General features: G+C 38.6%; 1 protein-coding gene and 1 long non-coding RNA gene across 24 annotated transcripts in view; one reads left to right on the plus strand and one right to left on the minus strand.

Moving 5' to 3' along the window:
- The window catches only part of NEO1 (neogenin 1), a 245070-nt gene that overhangs the window by 147651 nt on the left and 78085 nt on the right, over positions 1-19334 (minus strand). For all 23 annotated transcript variants that reach the window (XM_070575398.1, XM_070575477.1, XM_070575453.1 and 20 more), the window contains exon 5: positions 17623-17759. In XM_070575398.1, the coding sequence (XP_070431499.1) occupies positions 17623-17759 (137 nt within the window). The remainder of the gene's footprint in view (positions 1-17622; positions 17760-19334) is intronic.
- Positions 1-19334, plus strand: part of LOC139075950 (uncharacterized) — a 42981-nt gene that overhangs the window by 8941 nt on the left and 14706 nt on the right. The gene's annotated exons all lie outside the window — the stretch shown is intronic.

Consider the following 19334-nt stretch of genomic DNA (forward strand, 5'->3'; position numbering starts at 1 on the left):
TTTAAATTCTGTTTTCTCTTGCCTTGTAGAAGCTCTTTAGTCTGATGAAGTCCCATTTGTTTATTCTTTCTATTGTTTCCCTTCTCTGAGAAGACATTGTGTCCGAAAAGATCCTTTTAATGCTGATGTCAAAGAGTGTACTGCCTACATTTTCTTCTAGACACCTTATGGTTTCAGGTCTCACCTTTAGGTCTTTGATCTATTTTGAGTTTATTTTGGTGAATGGTGAGAAAAAATGGTCAATTTTCATTCTTTTACAGGTGGCTGTCCAGTTTTCCCAGCACCATTTGTTGAAAAGACTTTCTTTTCTCCATTGTAGGCCCTCAGCTCCTTTGTCGAAGATTAGTTGTCCATAGGTGTGTGGGTTTATTTCTGGGCTTTCAATTCTGTTCCATTAATCTGTGCACCTGTTTTTGTACCAGTACCATGCTGTTTGGATTACTGTAGCTTTGTAGTATGTTTTGAAGTCAGGGATTGTGATGCCTGCAGCTTTGTTCTTTTTTCTCAGGACTGCTTTAGCAGTTTGGGGTCTTTTGTTGACCCATATGAATTTTAGGATTCTTTGTTCTATTTCTGTAAAGAATGTCATTGGGACTCTGATTGGGATAGCATTGAATCTGTAGACTGCTTTAGGTAGAATGGACATTTTAACTATGTTTATTCTTCCAATCCATGTGCATGGAATGTCTTTCCATCTCTTTATGTCGTCATCCATTTCTTTCAGAAAAGTCTTGTAATTTTCATTGTATAGGGCTTTCACTTCCTTAGTTAAATTCACCCCGATGTATTTTATTCCTTTTGTTGTGACTGTGAATGGTATTGTGTTCTTTTTGTTAGTTCGTTATTACAGTATAGAAATGCTAGTAATTTATGCAAATTGGTTTTATATCCTGCAACTTTGCCGTAGTTGTTGATTACTTCTAAGAGTTTTCCAATGGATTCTTTGGGGTTTTCTATATATAAGATCATGTCGTCTGCAAACAGCGAGAGTTTCACTTCTTCCCTCCCTATCTGGATTCCTTTTATTCCATTTTCTTGTCTAATTGCTCTGGCCAGGACCTCCAGTACTATGTTAAATAAGAGTGGTGATAGAAGGCATCTTGTTTCGTTCCTGTTTTCAGGGGGATGTTGCTCAGTTTTTGCCCATTGAGTATGATGTTGGCTTTGTGTTTGTCATATATGGCCTTTATTATGTTAAGGTAGTTCCCTTCTATGCCCATTTTGTTCAGAGTTTTTATCATAAATGGCTGTTGGATCTTGTCAAATGCTTTCTCTGCATCTATTGAGATGATCGTGCGATTTTTATTCCTCAGTTTGTTGATGTGGTGAATCACGTTGATTGATTTACAGATGTTGAACCATCCCTGTGTCACTGGTATGAATCCCTCTTGATCATGATGTATGATCCTTTTGACGAATTGCTGGATTCGGGTTGCCAAAATTTTGTTGAGAATTTTTGCATCTATGTTCATCAGCGATATTGGCCTGTAGTTCTCCTTTTTCGTGCTGTCCTTGTCAGGCTTTGGTATCAGCGTGATGTTTGGCCTCATAGAATGTGTTAGGAAGTGTTCCATCCTCCCCAAGTTTTTGGAATAGCTTGAAAAGGATAGGTATTAAGTCCTCTCTGAAAGTTTGGTAGAATTCCCCAGGAAAGCCATCTGGTCCTGGGGTTTTATTCTTTGGGATACTTTTGATGGCTGTTTCAGTCTCTTCCCTTGTGATTGGTCTGCTCAAATTCTCTGCTTCTTCTTGAGTGAGCTTTGGGAGGTTGGAGGAGTCCAAGAATTTATCCATTTCCTCTAGCTTATCCATTTTGCTGGCATATAGTTTTTCACAGCATTCTCTTATAATCTGTTGTATTTCCACAGAGTCTGTTGTTATTTCTCCTCTTTCATTTCTGATTTTGTTTATTTGAGCTTTCTCCCTTTTTTCTTTGTAAATCTGGCTAGGGGATTGTAAATTTTATTTATCTTCTCAAAGAACCAGCTCTTTGTTTCATTGATCCTTTCTACTGCCTTTTTTGTTTCAATAGCATTTATTTCTGCTCTGAGTTTTATTATTTCTCTCCTTCTGCTGACTTTGGGCTTTGTTTGTTCTTCTTTCTCTAATTCAGTTAAGTGTAGTTTAAGATTGCTTATTTGGGATTTTTCTTGTGTGTTAAGATGTGTCTGCATTGCGATGAATTTTCCTCTTAATACAGCTTTTGCTGTATCCCATATAAGTTGATATGGCATGTTATCATTTTGATTTGTCTCCAGCTATCTTTTGATTTCTTCTTTAATTTCTTCAATGATCCATTGCTTGTTCAATAGCATATTGTTTAGTCTCCACATCCTTGTGCCTGTCTCAGCTTTTTTCTTGTAATTAATTTCTAGCTTTATAGCATTATGATCAGAGAAGATGCTTGTTATTTCAATTTTTTTTTAATTTGTAGAGGCTTGCCTTCTTTCTCTACATATGGCCTATCCTTGAGAATGTTCCACGCGCACTTGAGAAGAATGTGTATCCTGCTGTTTTTGGATGAAGTGTTCTATATACGTCTATTAAGTCCAATTGTTTTAGCCTTTCGTTTAACTCCACTGTTTCCTTGTTGATTTTCTGTCTGGATGATCTGTCCATTGATGTGAGTGGGGTGTTGAGGTCCCAAACTATTATTGTGTTATTTTTGATATCTTCTTTTAGGTTGGTTAATAGTTGCTTTATGAACTTTGGTGCTCCTGTGTTGGGCGCATAGATATTTACAAGTGTTATTTCTTCTTGATGATGTCCCTTTGATCACTATATATTGGCCCTCTATGTCTCTCTTTACCTGCCTTATTTTGAAATCTGTTTTGTCTGACATAAGTATTGTGAGACTTGCTTTCTTTTGTTTGCTATTAGCTTGGAGTATTGTCTTCCACTCCTTCACTCTGAGCCTGTGTTTGTCCTTGGGGCTGAGGTGTGTTCCCTGGAGGCAAAAAATTGTTGGATCTTGTTCTTTAATCCATCTTGCCACTCTGTGTCTTTTTATTGGAGAGTTCAATTGGTTTACAAGGTGGGTGATTATTGATGTATGAAGGCTTAATGTTGTCATTTTGTTGCTCATTATCCAGTTTTCCTGCGTTACCTTTGTTTCTCATCCTGTGTGTTTTACCCTACCCATTGACTTCTGCAATTTCTTATGCTGGGTTTCTTAGATTTTTCCTTATTTATGTTTTGCGTCTCTGTTCTGTTTTTTAGTTTAGTGGCTACCCTGAAGTTTGTATTCAGCATCTTGTGTATAATATAGTCTATTCTCTGGTGGTCTCTTACTCAGTTGGCCTAGACTGATTTAGTCCCTTTCCTCTTCCCCTCCCAAATTATTATTTTCATCTCTTATTCCAACGCGTGTTGTCAGTTTGTGGTTAGAGTGATAAGATCGTCTTTGCTTTGGTGATTTCCTTCCCTTTATCCTAATGCTATAGTTGAATATTTGCTATCCTATTCTGATTCTATCTATTTGTCTCCCTACTCTGTGATTTGTGACCCCTTTCTGCCTTTTTTTCTTTTTTCAGGTACAAGGGCCTTCTTGAGAACTTCTTGTAGTGGAGGTCTTTTGGCTACAAAGTCCCTTAGCTTTTGTTTGTCTGGGAAAGATTTAATTTCTCCTTCATATCTGAAGGATATTCTTGCTGGATAGAGTATTCTTGGCTGAAGATTTTTATCCTTTAAAGTTCTGAATATGTCATTCCAATCTCTCCTAGCTTGTAAGGTTTCTGTAGAGAAATCCGCTGAATTCTGATAGGGGTTCCTTTGTAGGTTATTTTATTCTGCCTTGCTGCCCTGAGTATTCCTTCTTTGTCATTAATTTTTGCCATTTTTACTACTATATGCCTTGCAGTAGGTCTTTTTACATTGACAAATCTAGAAGGTCTGAAAACTTCCTCCATATACATTTCTCCTTCAATCCCTAGATTTGGGGAATTTTCTTCTATTATTTCTTTGAGCACACTTTCTGTTCCATTTTCCTTTTCCACTCCCTCAGGGATTCCGATAATTCTTAAACTGGATTTCCTCATTGAGTCCGCTATTTCTCAGAGATTTCCTTCATGTTTTTTAATTGTTAGTTCTCTTTCTTCCTCTGTCTGGAGCCATTCAGCCTGTCTATCTTCGATTATGCTAATTTGCTCCTCTATCGTGTCTGCATGTGCATTCAGGGAATCCATATTCTGTTTTATCTGATCCATGGGATTCTTCATCTCTAGTATTTCTGATTGATTCTTCTTTATAGTTTCAATCTCTTTTGTGAAGTAACTCCAGAACTCATTGACTTGTTTCTCTCTATTTCCCTTTACCTCATTGAGTTTTTTGATGATAGCTACTCTGAACTCATTTTCACTTAGTTTACCTATTTCCAAGTCTTCAGGACTTAATTCTGTGTTCTTATTGTTTTCCTTCTGGTCCGGAGCTTTTATAAATTGCTGGATGGTAGAGGAGTGGTTTTTGCACATGATGCTACTATTCGGTTGCAGTTACAGCCTGTTGCCACTAGATGGGGGTTGAGCCATGAGTTCTGAGCCCTCTGCCCTCAGCTGTTATGGTGACACGCAGCACAGCTTGTGGGAGGAGGGGCACTTTCTCTCCCACGCAGACCTGGATTCCAATCAGCTCTCGCTCTCTGGTTTCCCAGGGCCTTGGCTTGATGGGGTCCCCCCACACGAAAGCTTTCCCCCATTAGCGGGTTTCAGCTGCACAGGTGGAGGGAGTCATGGACGATCCCGTGGATGCGTGGCCCCTCCCCTGCTCCTTCCCTCATCCGCAGCAGCGATCCCAGTCTCTAGGTGAGGGAGTGAAGTTCTCTCTTACCCCGTTCCAGCTCCTCTGAGGGCAGCTCCAGCCTCTCTGCCCTCCATCGTTTGGCTCCTGTGGGTCTCTGATGATCTCTGCGTTATTAGAATTTTTGGTTGGGGGCTGGGCCCGTGGCCGAGTGGTTAAGTTTGCGCTCTGCTGCAGGCGGCCCAGTGTTTCATTGGTTCAAATCCTGGGCGTGGACATGGCACTGCTCATCAAACCACGCTGAGGCAGTGTCCCACATGCCACAACTAGAAGGACCCACAACGAAGAATATACAACTATGTACCAGGGGGCTTTGGGGAGAAACAGGAAAAAATAAAATCTTTAAAAAAAAAAAGAATTTTTGGTTGAAATTCAATTGTTTCTTTTTGGTTGTATTTTGGAGGGGAGAGAGTCCCAGGTAAGCTCACTCTGCCATGTCGCTGACCTTCAAGTTACCCTTTTTTAAAGTTACTTTTTTTGTAATTAATTCCAACCTTAACCTGGCAGTGGTCAAATCTACAGAATTTCAATTCTCTGAAATTTAAGATTTGTTCTATGGTTAGTATATGGTATATTTTAGTGAGTTCCATAGGCACTTATTAAAAAAAAGTAGAGTTTATTCATTTGTTTGGTACAGTATCCTCTAAGTGTCAATGAGGTCAAGTTGTTAATTGTGTTGTTCAGTTCTTCTGTATTATAACTGATTGTGGTATTATTTTGTTTGTATTTGTTTGTTTTGGTCTACATATCCTATCTGTCATTCAAGTGTGTTGAAATCTGTCACTATGACTGTAGGTTTGTCTTGTCTCCTTCTCATTGTACTTCTATCAGTTTTTGCTTTTCATATTTTGAGATTCTGTTATGAGGTAGACACATATTTAGAATGGTTTCATTTTCCTGGTATGTTAACTCTTTTTAATATGAAACGTTACTTTTTCTCTAGTAATGCATTCTACCTTTGCCTGATAGCTACACTAGCTTTTTTCCGGCACAGTTTACCTTTTATTTTTGAGGAAGATTAGCCCTGAGCTAATATCTGCTGCCAATACTCCTCTTTTTGCAGAGGAAGACTGGCCCTGAGCTAACATCCATGCCCATCTTCCACTACTTTATATGTGGGACACCTACCACAGCATGGCTTGCCAAGCGGTGCCATGTCTGCACCCGGGATCTGAGCCAGTGAACCCCAGGCTGCCAAAGCGGAATGTGTGAACTTAACCACTGTGCCACCAGGCCGGCCCCTCCATCCTTTTAATTTTTGAATTTTCTGTATCCCTATACTCAAGGTGTCTCTCATACAAATAATACATACTTGGGTTTCAATTTCTTTCCAATGTGACAATCACTGTCTTTTAATTAGAGTAGATAGTCCATTTAAAACTACTGACATGAGTTTAAATCTACCATCTCATTATTTGCTTTCTAGTCTACATTCCTTTTTCACCCTCTTTTGGAATATTTAAAAAATTTTTAAAATTTTCTTCCTCTATTATCTTGTTAGTTATAAATTATTCCATTATTCTTTCAAGGCTTCCTACGGAGATTACAGGACTCATCTTTGCCTTATACTAACCTCTAATGTAAAGCAGAACTTCCACCACTTCCTGGTCATTGTAAGATCCTTAGAAGATTATACTCCATTACTCCATTTCCTCCTGACTTAGACATTTGTTGTGCACTTTAATTGTATTTTAAATCTTATATAACATTATTATTTCATATAGTCAATATTCACTTAGATTTACCCAAATATTTAACTTTTCCTTTGCTCCTCATTTTTCCTTCATCACTGAGCTTCCATAAAAAATACTTTCTGATGTGATCAAACCATCAACATTTTGCCTCATGATTTCCGTATCTCAAGTTTTATTTAAAATAATCTTTTCCCCAGGCCAGCCCCGTGGTCAAGTGGTTAAGTTTGTGTGTTCCGCTTTGGCGGCCCAGGGTTTCACTGGTTCAGATCCTGGGCACGGACACGGTACTGCTCATCAGGCCATGAGGCAGCGTCCCACATAGCACAGCCAGAAGGACCTACAACTAGAATATACAACTATGTACTAAGGGGCTTTGAGGAGAAGAAGGAGGGGCGAAAAAAAGGAAGACTGGCAACAGATGTTAGCTCAGGGCCAATCTTTAAAAAAATTAAAATTAAATTAAATAATCTTTTCCTGCTCCTAGGTGACAAAGTTATTCTCCTCTGTTTTCTTATACTAACTTTACAGTTTTACCCTTCATATTTCAGTCACTACTGAACCAAATGGAGGTCGTCTGTATGGTCACTGTTACTAGAAATTTAACTTTTTTTCCTCCAATATAAAAAGCCATTTTCCCCCAAATCATTTACTAAACAATTAGCCCATTTCTCATTTCTTCCATTGGTCTTTTCCTCAGTTCTTGTGACAATACAATGCATTTTTTTAATCACTGTGACTTTTTAATATGCCAAACGTCTTGTGGAGCAAGCCCCCACTCTCTATTTTCCACAGCTAACTCAGCTGCTCACAGACCTTTATTCTTCCATATACTTGGAAGAAAATCTTCAAGTTCCTCAAAGACTCTGTTAAGAACTGTGATTCATATATGCCAAATTTATACATTAATTTGGGGGTAAATGACATTTTTAATGTTATATCAACCCATCCAAGAACATGAAATATCTTACTATTTATTCAAGCTATCTTCTATGTCTTCTATTACAGTTTTAATTTTTCCTGACAAAGGTCCCATATATTCTTGGTAGGTTATATTTCTAGAAGTTTTATAGTTTTTTCCTATTGCAAATTTATTTATTTTTGAATTATTTTCTGTTGATTATTGCTAATATAGGAAAATACTCCTGGTTTTGATAAATATACCCTGTCTGGCAAAATCTGCCCAATGCTGTTTTTATTATATACTAGTGTGACGATTCTATTGATGATTTCAGGAGGACAATCAAATCGTCTGTTGATAGAACAATTTTATCTCTTCTTCCAATTTCAACACCATTATTTCTTTTCCTTTTCTTATAGTACTGGTAGAACTGTGTTAAATAGTAGAGATAATTGTGGTCAACCTAAACTTTTCTGTCTCTTCATTCTTTCATTTCCTGGGGGGAGTGTGGTCAAATCTCTAACAATTGCTGATTTACCTATAGGCATACCTTGGAGATATCACAGGTTCAATTCCAGACCACTGCAATAAAGCAAATATCATAAAAAAGTGATTCACACGAATTTTTCAGTTTCCTAGTGTATATAAAAAAACTGTTGAGCCAGTCCTGATGGCCTAGTGGTTAAAGTTCCGTGCTGTCCACTTCAGTGGCCTGGGTTCGCTTCTCTGTCATGGAACCATACCACTCGTCTGTCAGTTGTTATGCTGTGGTGGTGTCTCACAGAAAACCAGAGGGACTTACAATTAGGATATACAACCATGCTTGTGGCATGAGGGAAGAAGAAGAAAAAAAACCAAGAAGATTGCCAACAGATTTTAGCTCAGGGCAAATCCTCCCTTGCACACACACAAAAAAGCTGTGTTTACACTATGCTGTAGTCTATTAAGTGTGTGATAGCATTATGTCTAAAAAAACAATGTACACACCTTAATTAAAAAATACTTTGCTAAAAATTGCTAACCATCATCTGAGCATCTTTTTGCTGGTGGAAGGTCTTGCCTCAGTGTTGATGGCTGTTGACTGATCAGGGTGGTGGTTGCTGATAGGGTGGCTGTGGCAATTTCTTAAAATAAGACAATAATGAAGTTTGCACCATCAATCGACTCTTCCTTTCATGAGTGATTTCTCTGTAGCATATGATGCTGTCTGACAGCATTCAGTAAAACTTCTTTCAAAATTGGAGTCAATCCTCTCAAATCCTGAAGCTGTTTTATCAACTAAGTTTATGTAATATTCTAAATGATTTGTTGTCATTTCAACAATCTTCACAGCATCTTCACCAGGAGTAGATTCAATCTCAAGAAACCACTTTCTTTTCTCTTTCCTAAGAAGCAACTCCTCATCTGTTAAAGTTTTATCATAGGACTGCAGCAATTCAGTCACATCTTCAGACTCCACTTCTAATTCTAATTCTCTTTCTATTTCCACTACATCTGCAGTTTCTTCCTCCTCTGAAGTCTTGAATCCTTCAAAGTCATCCATGAGGATTGGAATCAACTTCTGTTAATGTTGATTTTTTGATGACTTCTTATGAATCACAAATGTTCACCACAACTAGTAGGACCTGCAACTAAGATACACAACTGTGTACAGGGGGGGTTTGGGGAGATAAAGCAGAAAAAACAAAAAAGACTGGCAACAGTAGTTAGCCCAGGTGCCAATCTAAAAAAAAAAAATGTTCTTAAAGGCCTCTAGAAAGGTGAATCCTTTCCGGAACGTTTTCAATTGACTTTGTCCAGATCCATCAGAGGAATCACTATCTATGGCAGCTATAGCTTTACAAAATGTGTTTCTTAAAAAATAAGACTTAAAAGTTGAAATGACTCCTTGATTCATGGGATGAGAAGAGATGTTGTGTTAGCAGGCATGAAAACAACATTCATCTCATTGTACATCTCCATCAAAGCTGTTGGGTGACCAGGTGCATTGTCAACGAGCAGCCATATTTTGAAAGGAATCTTTTTCTCTGAGCAGGTCTCAACAGTGGGCTTAAAATATTCAGTAAACCATACTGTAAACAGATGTGCTTTCATCCAGGCTTTGTTGCTCCGTTTATAGAGCACAGATAGAGGAGATTTAGCATAATTCTTAAGGGCCCTAGGAATTTTGGAACAGTAAATGAGCACTGGCTTCAACTTAAAGTCACCAGCTGCATTAGCCCCTAAGAGAGTCACAGCCTGTCCTTTGCAGCCAGGCATTAACTTCTCCACTCTTGCTAGGAAAGTCCTAGATGGCATCTTTTTCCACTGGAAAGCTATTTTGTCTACACTGAAAATCTGTTATTTAGTGTAGCCCCCTTCACTGATTATGTTAGCTGGATCTTCTGGATAACTTGCTGCAGCTTCTATCAGCACCTGCTGCTTCCCCTTTCACTTTTATGTTATGGAGATGGCTTCTTTCCTTCAACCTCATGAACCAACCTTTGCTAGCTTCAAACTTTTCTTCTGCAGCTTCGTCACCTCTCTCAGCCTTCCAGAATTGAAGAGTTATGGCCTTGTTCTGGATTAGGCTTTGGCTTAAGGGAATGTTGTGGCTGGTTTGATCTTCTATCCAGACCACTAAACCTTTCTCCATATCAGCAATAAGGCTGTTTTGATTTCTTATCATTCATGTGTTCACTAGAGTAGCACTTTTAATTTCCTTCAAGAACTCTTCCTTTGCATTCACAGCTTGGCTAACCAGCACAAGAGGCCTAGCTTTTGGCCTATCTCGACTTTTGACATGCCTTCCTCACTAGCTTGATCATTTCTGGCTTTTGATTTAAAGTGAGAGACGTGCAACCCTTCCTTTCACTTGAATACTTAGAAGCCGTTAGAGGGTTATTATTTGGCCTAATTTCAATATCCTTGTGTCTCAGGGAATAGGGAGGCCCAAGTATAGGGAAAGAGACAGGAGAATGGCTGGTAGGTGGAGCAGTGAGAACACACATACTTATCAATTTAAGTTCACTGGTTCATGGTGCCCCAAAACAATTACAATAGAAATATCACTGATCACAGATCACCATAACAAATATAATAACAATGAAGAAGTCTGAAATATACTGAGTATTACCAAAATGTGAAAAAGAGACACAAAGTGAAGAATGCTTTTGGAAAAATGACACCAATAGACTTGCTTCATGCAGGGTTACCACAAACCTTCAATTCGTAAAAAATACAAGTATCGTCAGAGTGCAATAAAGCGAAGCACAGTAAAACGAGGCATGCCTGTCCTTCTCTCTGCTGTTCCTCAGTTTCCACTTGATATGTTCTGACCTGCATTGTTAGGAGCACATATACTTATGTTGACTATACGTTTTGTGTTATATCTTCTTGATCTACGATTCTTCTTACGAGTAATTATGTTGCTTCTGCTATTTTTGCCTTTTAGATGGCTACTTCAACTTTCTTTTGTTTTGCCTAGTGTATCTTTTCCATCCTTTTATTTTAAATGTTTCATTCAGTTTTATGCATATCTTTACAAACAACATATCAGGGGTTTTTGTAATCCAACCTGCTGATTCTTTCAATTGATGAGTTTAACACATTTACATTATTTTAATTACCACTATATCAGGAATTATTTCTGCATCTTATTCATACTTTGTCTTCACAATATATAATGTTTACTTTTTCCCCTTTTGTACTTTTAGTTGGATAAAGCTTTCTTCTCCTGTTAAAAGTTATTTGTATATTCTATTTTGTTCTGCGGTGATCACCCTTAAGTTCCATGCTCATATTTGATATCTTAATATTTGTATCTATAGATATACAGGTATTAGTATCTCTATTTCCCCTAACAACACACATACTCCCATCTACCCTCTCTACTTGGTATTGTCAAAAATTTTAATTCTGGGTTATCATTGACACACTTTTTCTTTTCTTTGGTCCTAGCCATTTTTTTTTCAAACAACAACAGCGAACTTTCCCAAGTTACTACTGCTGTACAGCAAACTACCCTAAAACTTAGTGGCATAAAACAAGTATCATTTTCTTATGCTCACAGATCCTATACGTCAGGAATTAGGATAGGGCACAGCAGGGATGGCTTATCTCTGCTCCATAATGTCCAAGAGGACTTGAATGTCTGGGGGTGACTCAGAAAGCTGGGGGCTAAAATCAACTGGAGACTTCTTCATTCACGTTTGCTCCCTTGATTAGATGACCTGAAAGTTGGGCTCAGCTGGAGATGTACACCAGAGCACCTACAAAGCAGCTTTTCCTTGTGGCCTGGGCTTCACACAGCCTGGCAGCTGGGTTCTGAGAGGGAGATCCCAAGAAGTGGTGTCTGGAGAGCAGTAATTCCAAAAGAACCAGGAGGAATCTGAATGGCTTTTTATAAGCCTCAGATGTCACATGACACCACTTCTGCCATACTCTGTTCAAGTAGCTCCAAGCCCACTCAGATTCAACGGCAAGGGATATAAACCCCACCACTCACTAGGAGGACTGTCAAAGAATTGAGAGGCTTGTTTTAAAATTCCCCTATCTCTTGCAGCATTTTTTGAATGTGTCTCTTCTTATTTGAGTATTTATTCCAAAAGTGTTTTCAGTGTGTATCTTTGTGTAGCAAACCTTCTGAGGCCTTATGAGAATTTTTATCACGTCTCACATTTTGGGTGTATATAAATTCTATGTGGATTTAGTGTTCTTTTCCTTTAACACTTTAAAAACATTACTCCAGGGGCCAGCCAGGTGGTGTAGTGGTTGTTTGTTTGCTCTGCTTCAGTGGCCCGGGTTTCACGGGTTCAGATCCTGGGCGTGGACCTACACAAACCACTCATCAAGCCATGCTGTGGTGGCAACCCACCTAAAAAATAGAGGAAGACTGGCACAGATGTTAGCTCAGGGCCAATCCTCCTCACCAAAAAACCCCAAATAAATAAATAAATAAATAAATAAAACATTACTCCATTGTCCTCTTGAAATCAGATTTCTCAAAATCAACACTATGGGTAATCTAATTCTTGTTCCTTTGTAGGTGATCTGTTCTTTGTCACTGGAAGCTTTTAGAATTTTTTGTCTTTGACATTATCTGTCACTGTAAATGGGTCTAATGGCAGGGGGGTGTTTCCTTCTCTCCCATATTTAGCCATCTTTAAGCCCCTTCAGTCTAAGGTCTTCCATTAGTCTTCAATTCTGAGAAATTTATCTCAATTATTTCTTCAAATATTTCCTCCTCCCCTTTTATTGTCTCCTCTAGGATTCCTATTTATCTGGACAGAAGCCCTTCTATATCTAACTTTCATTTTTTTTATTGTTATATTTTTTAAAGATTTTATTTTTTTCCTTTTTCTCCCCAAAGCCCCCCGGTACATAGTTGTATATTCTTCCTTGTGGGTCCTTCTAGTTGTGGCATGTGGGATGCTGCCTCAGCGTGGCTTGATGAGCAGTGTCATGTCTGCGCCCAGGATTCGAACCAATGAAACACTGGGCTGCCTGCAGCGGAGCGCGGGAACTTAACCACTCTGCCACGGGGCCAGCCCCTATATCTAACTTTTAAACCTCTTGGTTTTGATTTTATGTGTTCTCTCTATCATTTAGTGCTACATTATCAGAGAGTTCTCAATGTCATCTTCCAACTCATGATTTTGTCCATTAGCTATATACCTCAACTATCATCCAGTCTAATGGATTATTTTCACCACATTTTTCATACCTAATATTTCTACTTGGTTCTATGTTTTTTCGTTCTTGCATTATATTACTAACATCTTTCTTATCTCCTTAAATATATTTACCATGCTTATTTTTAACTCTTGGTCAATCTTTTCCAATAATTCTCCATCAGATGGTATATGTTATTTACTTAGTTATCTTTCTTTGAGAATACTATTCAGGTGACTAGTTTGGCTGTAAACTCATGTTCTTCTGGGATACCAGCCACTCTGTCTGGTAGGTCACCAGGCCCTAATTGTATCCAACCTGGTGACTTTAAGAAGAGAGAATGAGCACCAGGGACCTCCCAACTACTGTCGTTTACTCCCATCTGTTGGTCATTCCACAGGCAATGCCTCTGGTCAGGATTTCACATTTACACTCTTAGGGAGAAACAGCACTGGGCAGAGAGAGTCTTTCTAGGTTGAACCTACCAATCTGTCAGTTTGGAGAGGGTGGGGAGATAAAAAAGTGATCCCCAAGGGCAGTTAGGCCAGAGAAGTTTACATAAGGGCCATCAGAGCCCCAAACAGACCTTCTGAATGGATATGGAGGCCTGGATCACTATTGTTCATTTCTGTGGTGAAGGGACAGGCAAAGACAGTCTCAAGGCAACACCAATGAGAAATAACAACAGAAATTGACAGCCATCTTCCAATCTATTTTCTCACTGCTATCTCTGGCACTCCTTAGTCTTAGATTGCAGCTGTCAAAACCCACTCACCCATAAACACGTACAGGTTCAAGAGAGCCTAGTCTCCCTGCACTTCCCTCTCACTCCGCGAGTTGATTTTGGGTGATGGAGGTAACAACCGGGACTAGGTCTGACAGAAAAAGGAAACCAGCCTAGAAAGCATTTTCTTCATCAAAGGTGTAGAACTTTTGCTCAATTTCAACCATTCCTAATCCAGTTTAGAAATCCAAGGCAAGTGAATGAATGAAAAATTAGTATTTAATAGCAGAATATCTTACCACCAAAAAAAGTACCCTGGGGCATCTAGTTTAGAGAGCAATGATAAGTACTTTCTAATTCTTTCATGGATACTCATAACATCTCTAGCTTCACACGTTTGAAAACACATTTATTTTTTCAAACTTTCATTAACCATGGACTTATAAAGCACTCTGTGTAAACTTTTGGGTGAAATTTAAAAAAAAACAAAACTCTATAGTTCTGCTCACCAATATTTTTGACATCTAAGTGTCTTTAAAGTAACACAATTCCCCAGTCCTCTACTGAGGATCAACGACCATGGCAAGCACTCACAAACACACTTATACAACTATCAGCCTCAAGCTAATCTGAAAATATGTTAGAAACAGAGAAATTAGCAGAAAGGATGCTATTTTCAACAGTAGGCAAGAAAGGAAAGGACCTAACCTAGAACCTTAGACATCCTTACACAGAGTTGGTAGACAGTTGACAAGACTCGGCTAGTAAATGAATTTGGTCGTTCTCTATAATAAGGGTACCAAAAAAGTTAACTCAACCTTAAATCCCACTGAGGAATACAGTTTCTAGTATCAAAGAGGTAAGGCTTTTGCTCTATTCTGGTACTAGTAAGATGATATCAGTAATTACTTTCAGTTCTGAGAACCACACCACATGCTCTGAAGGTTAATTTTTTTTTTTAATTTTTGCCAATATGATGGTTGGGAAATTATGGTATCTTTTAAATTAGTATTTTTCTGACTACTAATAAGGTTGACTATCTACTGATGAAGAAATGTGAATAGCTAATTAACTTCTGTGAATCGTCTGTTCATATTCTTTATCAATCTTCCTCAGATTATTTCTTTCTTTAAAAATCTGGTTCTGAAAGCTCTCTGTATTTTAAGGAGTCTGACCCTTTCTCAGCTATGTGTTACAAATATTTTCTCCCAGTCTATCATCTGCATTCAGCCCTTATTTACAGAGTTTTTTCTAAATAACTTTTCTTCAAAAAAGTTGTCAAAATTTGTTGGTTTTTGCTTGACAAGCTATTTTCTGTTTTTCCTAAGACAGTCTCTTCCACTGGACATAATACAAACACTATCCCATATCTTGCTCACTTTTTCACATTCAGACCTTTGGTTTGAAGTCGAGATCCAAGTAGAGACTTTCCACTTGAAGGTCTATTGTACCAATAGCCCTTAGTAAATAAAAACACTTTCCCCCTCTAAATTGAACTGCTACTTTAATAACATTTTAAAGTTCCATAATTCCTTGTAACAGCTGGATACTATTCTTTTTCTACTGTCTATTCTTGGGCCAATACCATGCTGTTTTGATTAGAGGTTTCTTGTAATTTTTAATATCTGGGATTCCTCCCTTTTATTCTTTTCTCAGTTTTCTAAAATGTATTCACTTAAAGGGTACTTTCCCTAGGCACAGATAATAAGATGGAACTGGGTACAAATTTTAAGATGTATGTTGGGGGCTGGCCCTGTGGCCAAGTGGTTAAGTTTGCATGCTCCGCCTTGGCAGCCGGGATTCGCCAGTTCGGTTCCTGGGCATGGACCTACACACTGCTTATCAAGCCATGATGTGGTGGCATCCCACACAGAAGAACTAGAATGACTTACAACTAGGATATACAACTACGTACTGGGGCTTTATGGAGGGGAAAAAAAAAATGGGGAAGACTGCCAACAGATGTTAGCTCAGGGCCAATCTTCCTCACCAAAAAAAAAAAGCACTAAGTAAAAAAAAAAAGATGTATGCATTATCTTATAACTAAAAAACACAGTTCATAGGTAGAATCTCAATTAGATTCCATACAATAAATACAAATAAAAGAGTAGATGGGCCGGCCCAGAGGTATAGTGGTTAAGTTTGCATGCTCCACTTCAGTGGCCTGGGGTTTGCAGGTTCAGATCCCAGGCGTAGACCTACAAACTACTCATCCAGCCATGCTGTGGCAGCATCCCACATACAAAAAAAGGAGGAAAATTGGCACAGATGTTGGTTCAGTGACAGTCTTCCTCAAGCAAAAAGAGGAAGATTGGCAATAGATGTTAGCTCAGGGCCAATCTTGCTCACCACAAAAAAAAAATTTAAATAAAATAAAAGAGTAGAAAAATCACATGGACAGATACAACTGATATGTATGGTGAACACTATGCCTCTCATTTGATACTAATAAAAGTGGAGGAAACTGAGGCACAGAAAGGAAAATGGAAGCTCATTAGGCCAAGAATCTGATTAATGGAAAAAACAGAGAGAAAACTTCCACTAAGGGAGGCACAGAGACCTAATAAGATAAAGATCACTAATATTTTATTTGTCCATTACCATCCACATAGAGGTAAAGAAATAAACTGGTGATTCTACAACTCGTCACAGGCAACCTTTCATATAGCCAAGAACAATGGCTGAGCTCAGCTGAGAGAACAGTTACATGAACTCCACGGCCTGTTCTTTTGATCTTCAGAGATTATGAACCCACCCACAAATAGCAATAGAGAATATAAACATTCTATGTCTCTATCAGCATAGAACCCCGAACAGCCTGCTCCCCAATTCCTATTAATAATTGAGTCATCTGGGGTAAGAATGTGGCTTCTCTACTTCTCACTGCAAAACCCACAAAATGTACCAAGAAAAACAAATATTCATATAAAATATGAAACAACCCCAAACTACAGATCAGGAAGTATTCTACCAAATATAATACAATATGGGACAAGTTGATAATGAGTATCATGAGCCAATATATACTTCCACATATCCAAGCACTGTTGGACTCCCCTGAAAATGATGGAGAAGGGATATTTGAGACAAAGATAAATGAGGGTGCAGGCAAACCACAGGGGAGAGAGCAAATAATCTTCTGAGGGTACATTTCCACATGGAGGAAGGGCAAGGGAGACATGGATAAAGAAGAGACTGTGAACTGTGTGTACAGGCCACGTTTATTTTCTCTGACGTGTAAATCAGAGAATCTATAAGGAGAGAGGCTGTGAGGATCAGCATTAGCTGAACAGAATGAAAGAAATCGTCAAACAGATGACGTTATATTAAGAACCACAGTGCACTCTTTCCTGGGTGATCTATTTACCCAAAAGGAGGGAACGCAATACTGAGGAGATAGATACATGGTTCTGGGTCAGAGAACAGAGGCCCTTGTGAGAAAGCATCCTGAGACAAGAAAAGTGAACTGAACCTTCCAGATGCACCAGATCACACCCTTCCCCACACTGCTACTACAGATAATAGTAACAGTAACTAACTGAGCTCATACCATATTCTAGTCACTATTCTGGGAGTTTTACAAGTATTAACTCTTTTAATCCTCAAATCAACCCCAATGAGGTAAGTACTCTTATTATCTCCATTTCACAGATGAAGAAAATGAGGCTCAGAGAAGTTAAATAAATTTCCTGTAACTACATAGCTAGGAAATACAAGACTCAATTTGAACCCAAACTGTCTGGTTTAAAGCTCAGCTTTTAACTATTATGCTATATTGTCTCTCCTGTATTAATATTAAACAATTAGCAAACCCATAAAGTATACAGATTTTTTTATTTATACAGGAAATATTTGCATACCTTGTACTGTAAGCTCTGCCTGAGCTTCAATTGTCTCATTTCCATTATCAGCTATGCAAAAATAAGTCCCAGCATCATCTTCAGTGACATCACTGATCTCCAGACTACCACCTGCCAGCAATACCAATCTTTCAGAGCTGCATAAAAAAACAGTGATACATTTCAGAACTAGGAAAATAATACCTGAGAAACTTTCCACATTAAGCAGAAAAGCAATTAAACAATATGATTATTTATATGGCTACAGATGGATTGAGACCAATATGAAATTATCAGAATTTAATTTAGTCCAATTTGCTTTGTTCATAGTTTACATGCATAAATATCAAAAATACAAATAAAAATCTTAAAATGAATTATCTCTGACATTTATCATTATTCCCAAAGAATCTAACTTTTGTGACTAATTCTGCTCCCCAGAGTCCATCCTTGCCTCCCTTCTCTGCCCAATTTTTTCTGCAAATTGTGTAATTTTGAAGTCTGGAATCAATTTAAGAGTCATTCCACCACAGCTAGGCCACACTGAGATGACTAAGAGAGAGGGCAAAATGTCAGATCAGAAACAGTCATTCATGGGGTCACAGTTCCTACTGAAAGTTTCCTATGGTGGCCTGGCTAGGGAAGGGAGGAACAGGAGAAGGGAAGGGAGAGAGGACAGCTGCCAGAAAGCAGTTCCCTGGGTGTGAGAGCTGGCGTCAGTCAGCCAGCACCATGCCATTATCAACAGAGGTGCTGATGATCACTGACCCAGCACCACGGAGTGGAGTGACGTAGGTCTACTTACAGAGAACACCTAGAGAAAGTAAACTGACCCCGTGACATCGCGGAGGAAACCTCACATCTTATCCTGGTCAACTTTTTACAAAGTGAACAAGTTTAGTTAGTTTGGAGAGCTACAATTTTGTTTTTATTTTGAGGTTCTATGTCTAAACTGATTTTCATAGGCAGATTTTTCTCTCAAATCTTAACTCACACTTCCTGTCTCTACCTATGCTCAACAAGAAAGTTCTGACTGTAATTCGGCTTTTCATGAAAACAGAATTTCTGATGGGAAAAAATCAGAGGACATGACTATTCAGTCTGTGCCACATTTATAATTTTCATCTTTAAGTAAAGTGCTATTCTAGCTTAAATTTCAGTATACTGTGAGTTTGGGTAATTAGTCTTCTGGAACCTGATAAAATTAAGTTTCTGGGGCTGGCCCGGTGGTGCAGTGGTTAAGTGCGCACGTTCCGCTTCTCAGCGGCCCAGAGTTCCCTGGTTCGGATGCTGGGTGCGAACATAGCACCACTTGGTAAGCCATGCTATGGTAGGTATCACACGTATAAAGTAGAGGAAGAGGGGCACAGATGTTAGCTCAGGGCCAGTCTTCCTCAGCAAAAAGAGGAGGACTGGCAGTAGTTAGCTCAGGGCTAAACTTCCTCAAAAAAAAAAAAAAAAAAAAGATTAAGTTTCTGGACAAAGAAATAGGAAACCCAGAATCAGGTTTGGTGATTTCTCTAAGAAATACCCTACAAGGTGATCATTAAACTTATCAAGTGGCCTTCCAATTTGAAACATCTTAATTATGCCCTCAAATCCCAACTTGAAGTGACAGAATAGAGAAGCAAGACAACATATCACGGAACAGAGCAAGAATGACCAGGATAGAATAAACAGAGACATAAGATAGGGTTTCAGTGTCTCACAAAATAAGAAAAATTTACTAAAAT

Source organism: Equus przewalskii, chromosome 1 (genome assembly GCF_037783145.1).
Source record: "Equus przewalskii isolate Varuska chromosome 1, EquPr2, whole genome shotgun sequence".
NCBI lineage: Eukaryota > Metazoa > Chordata > Mammalia > Perissodactyla > Equidae > Equus > Equus przewalskii.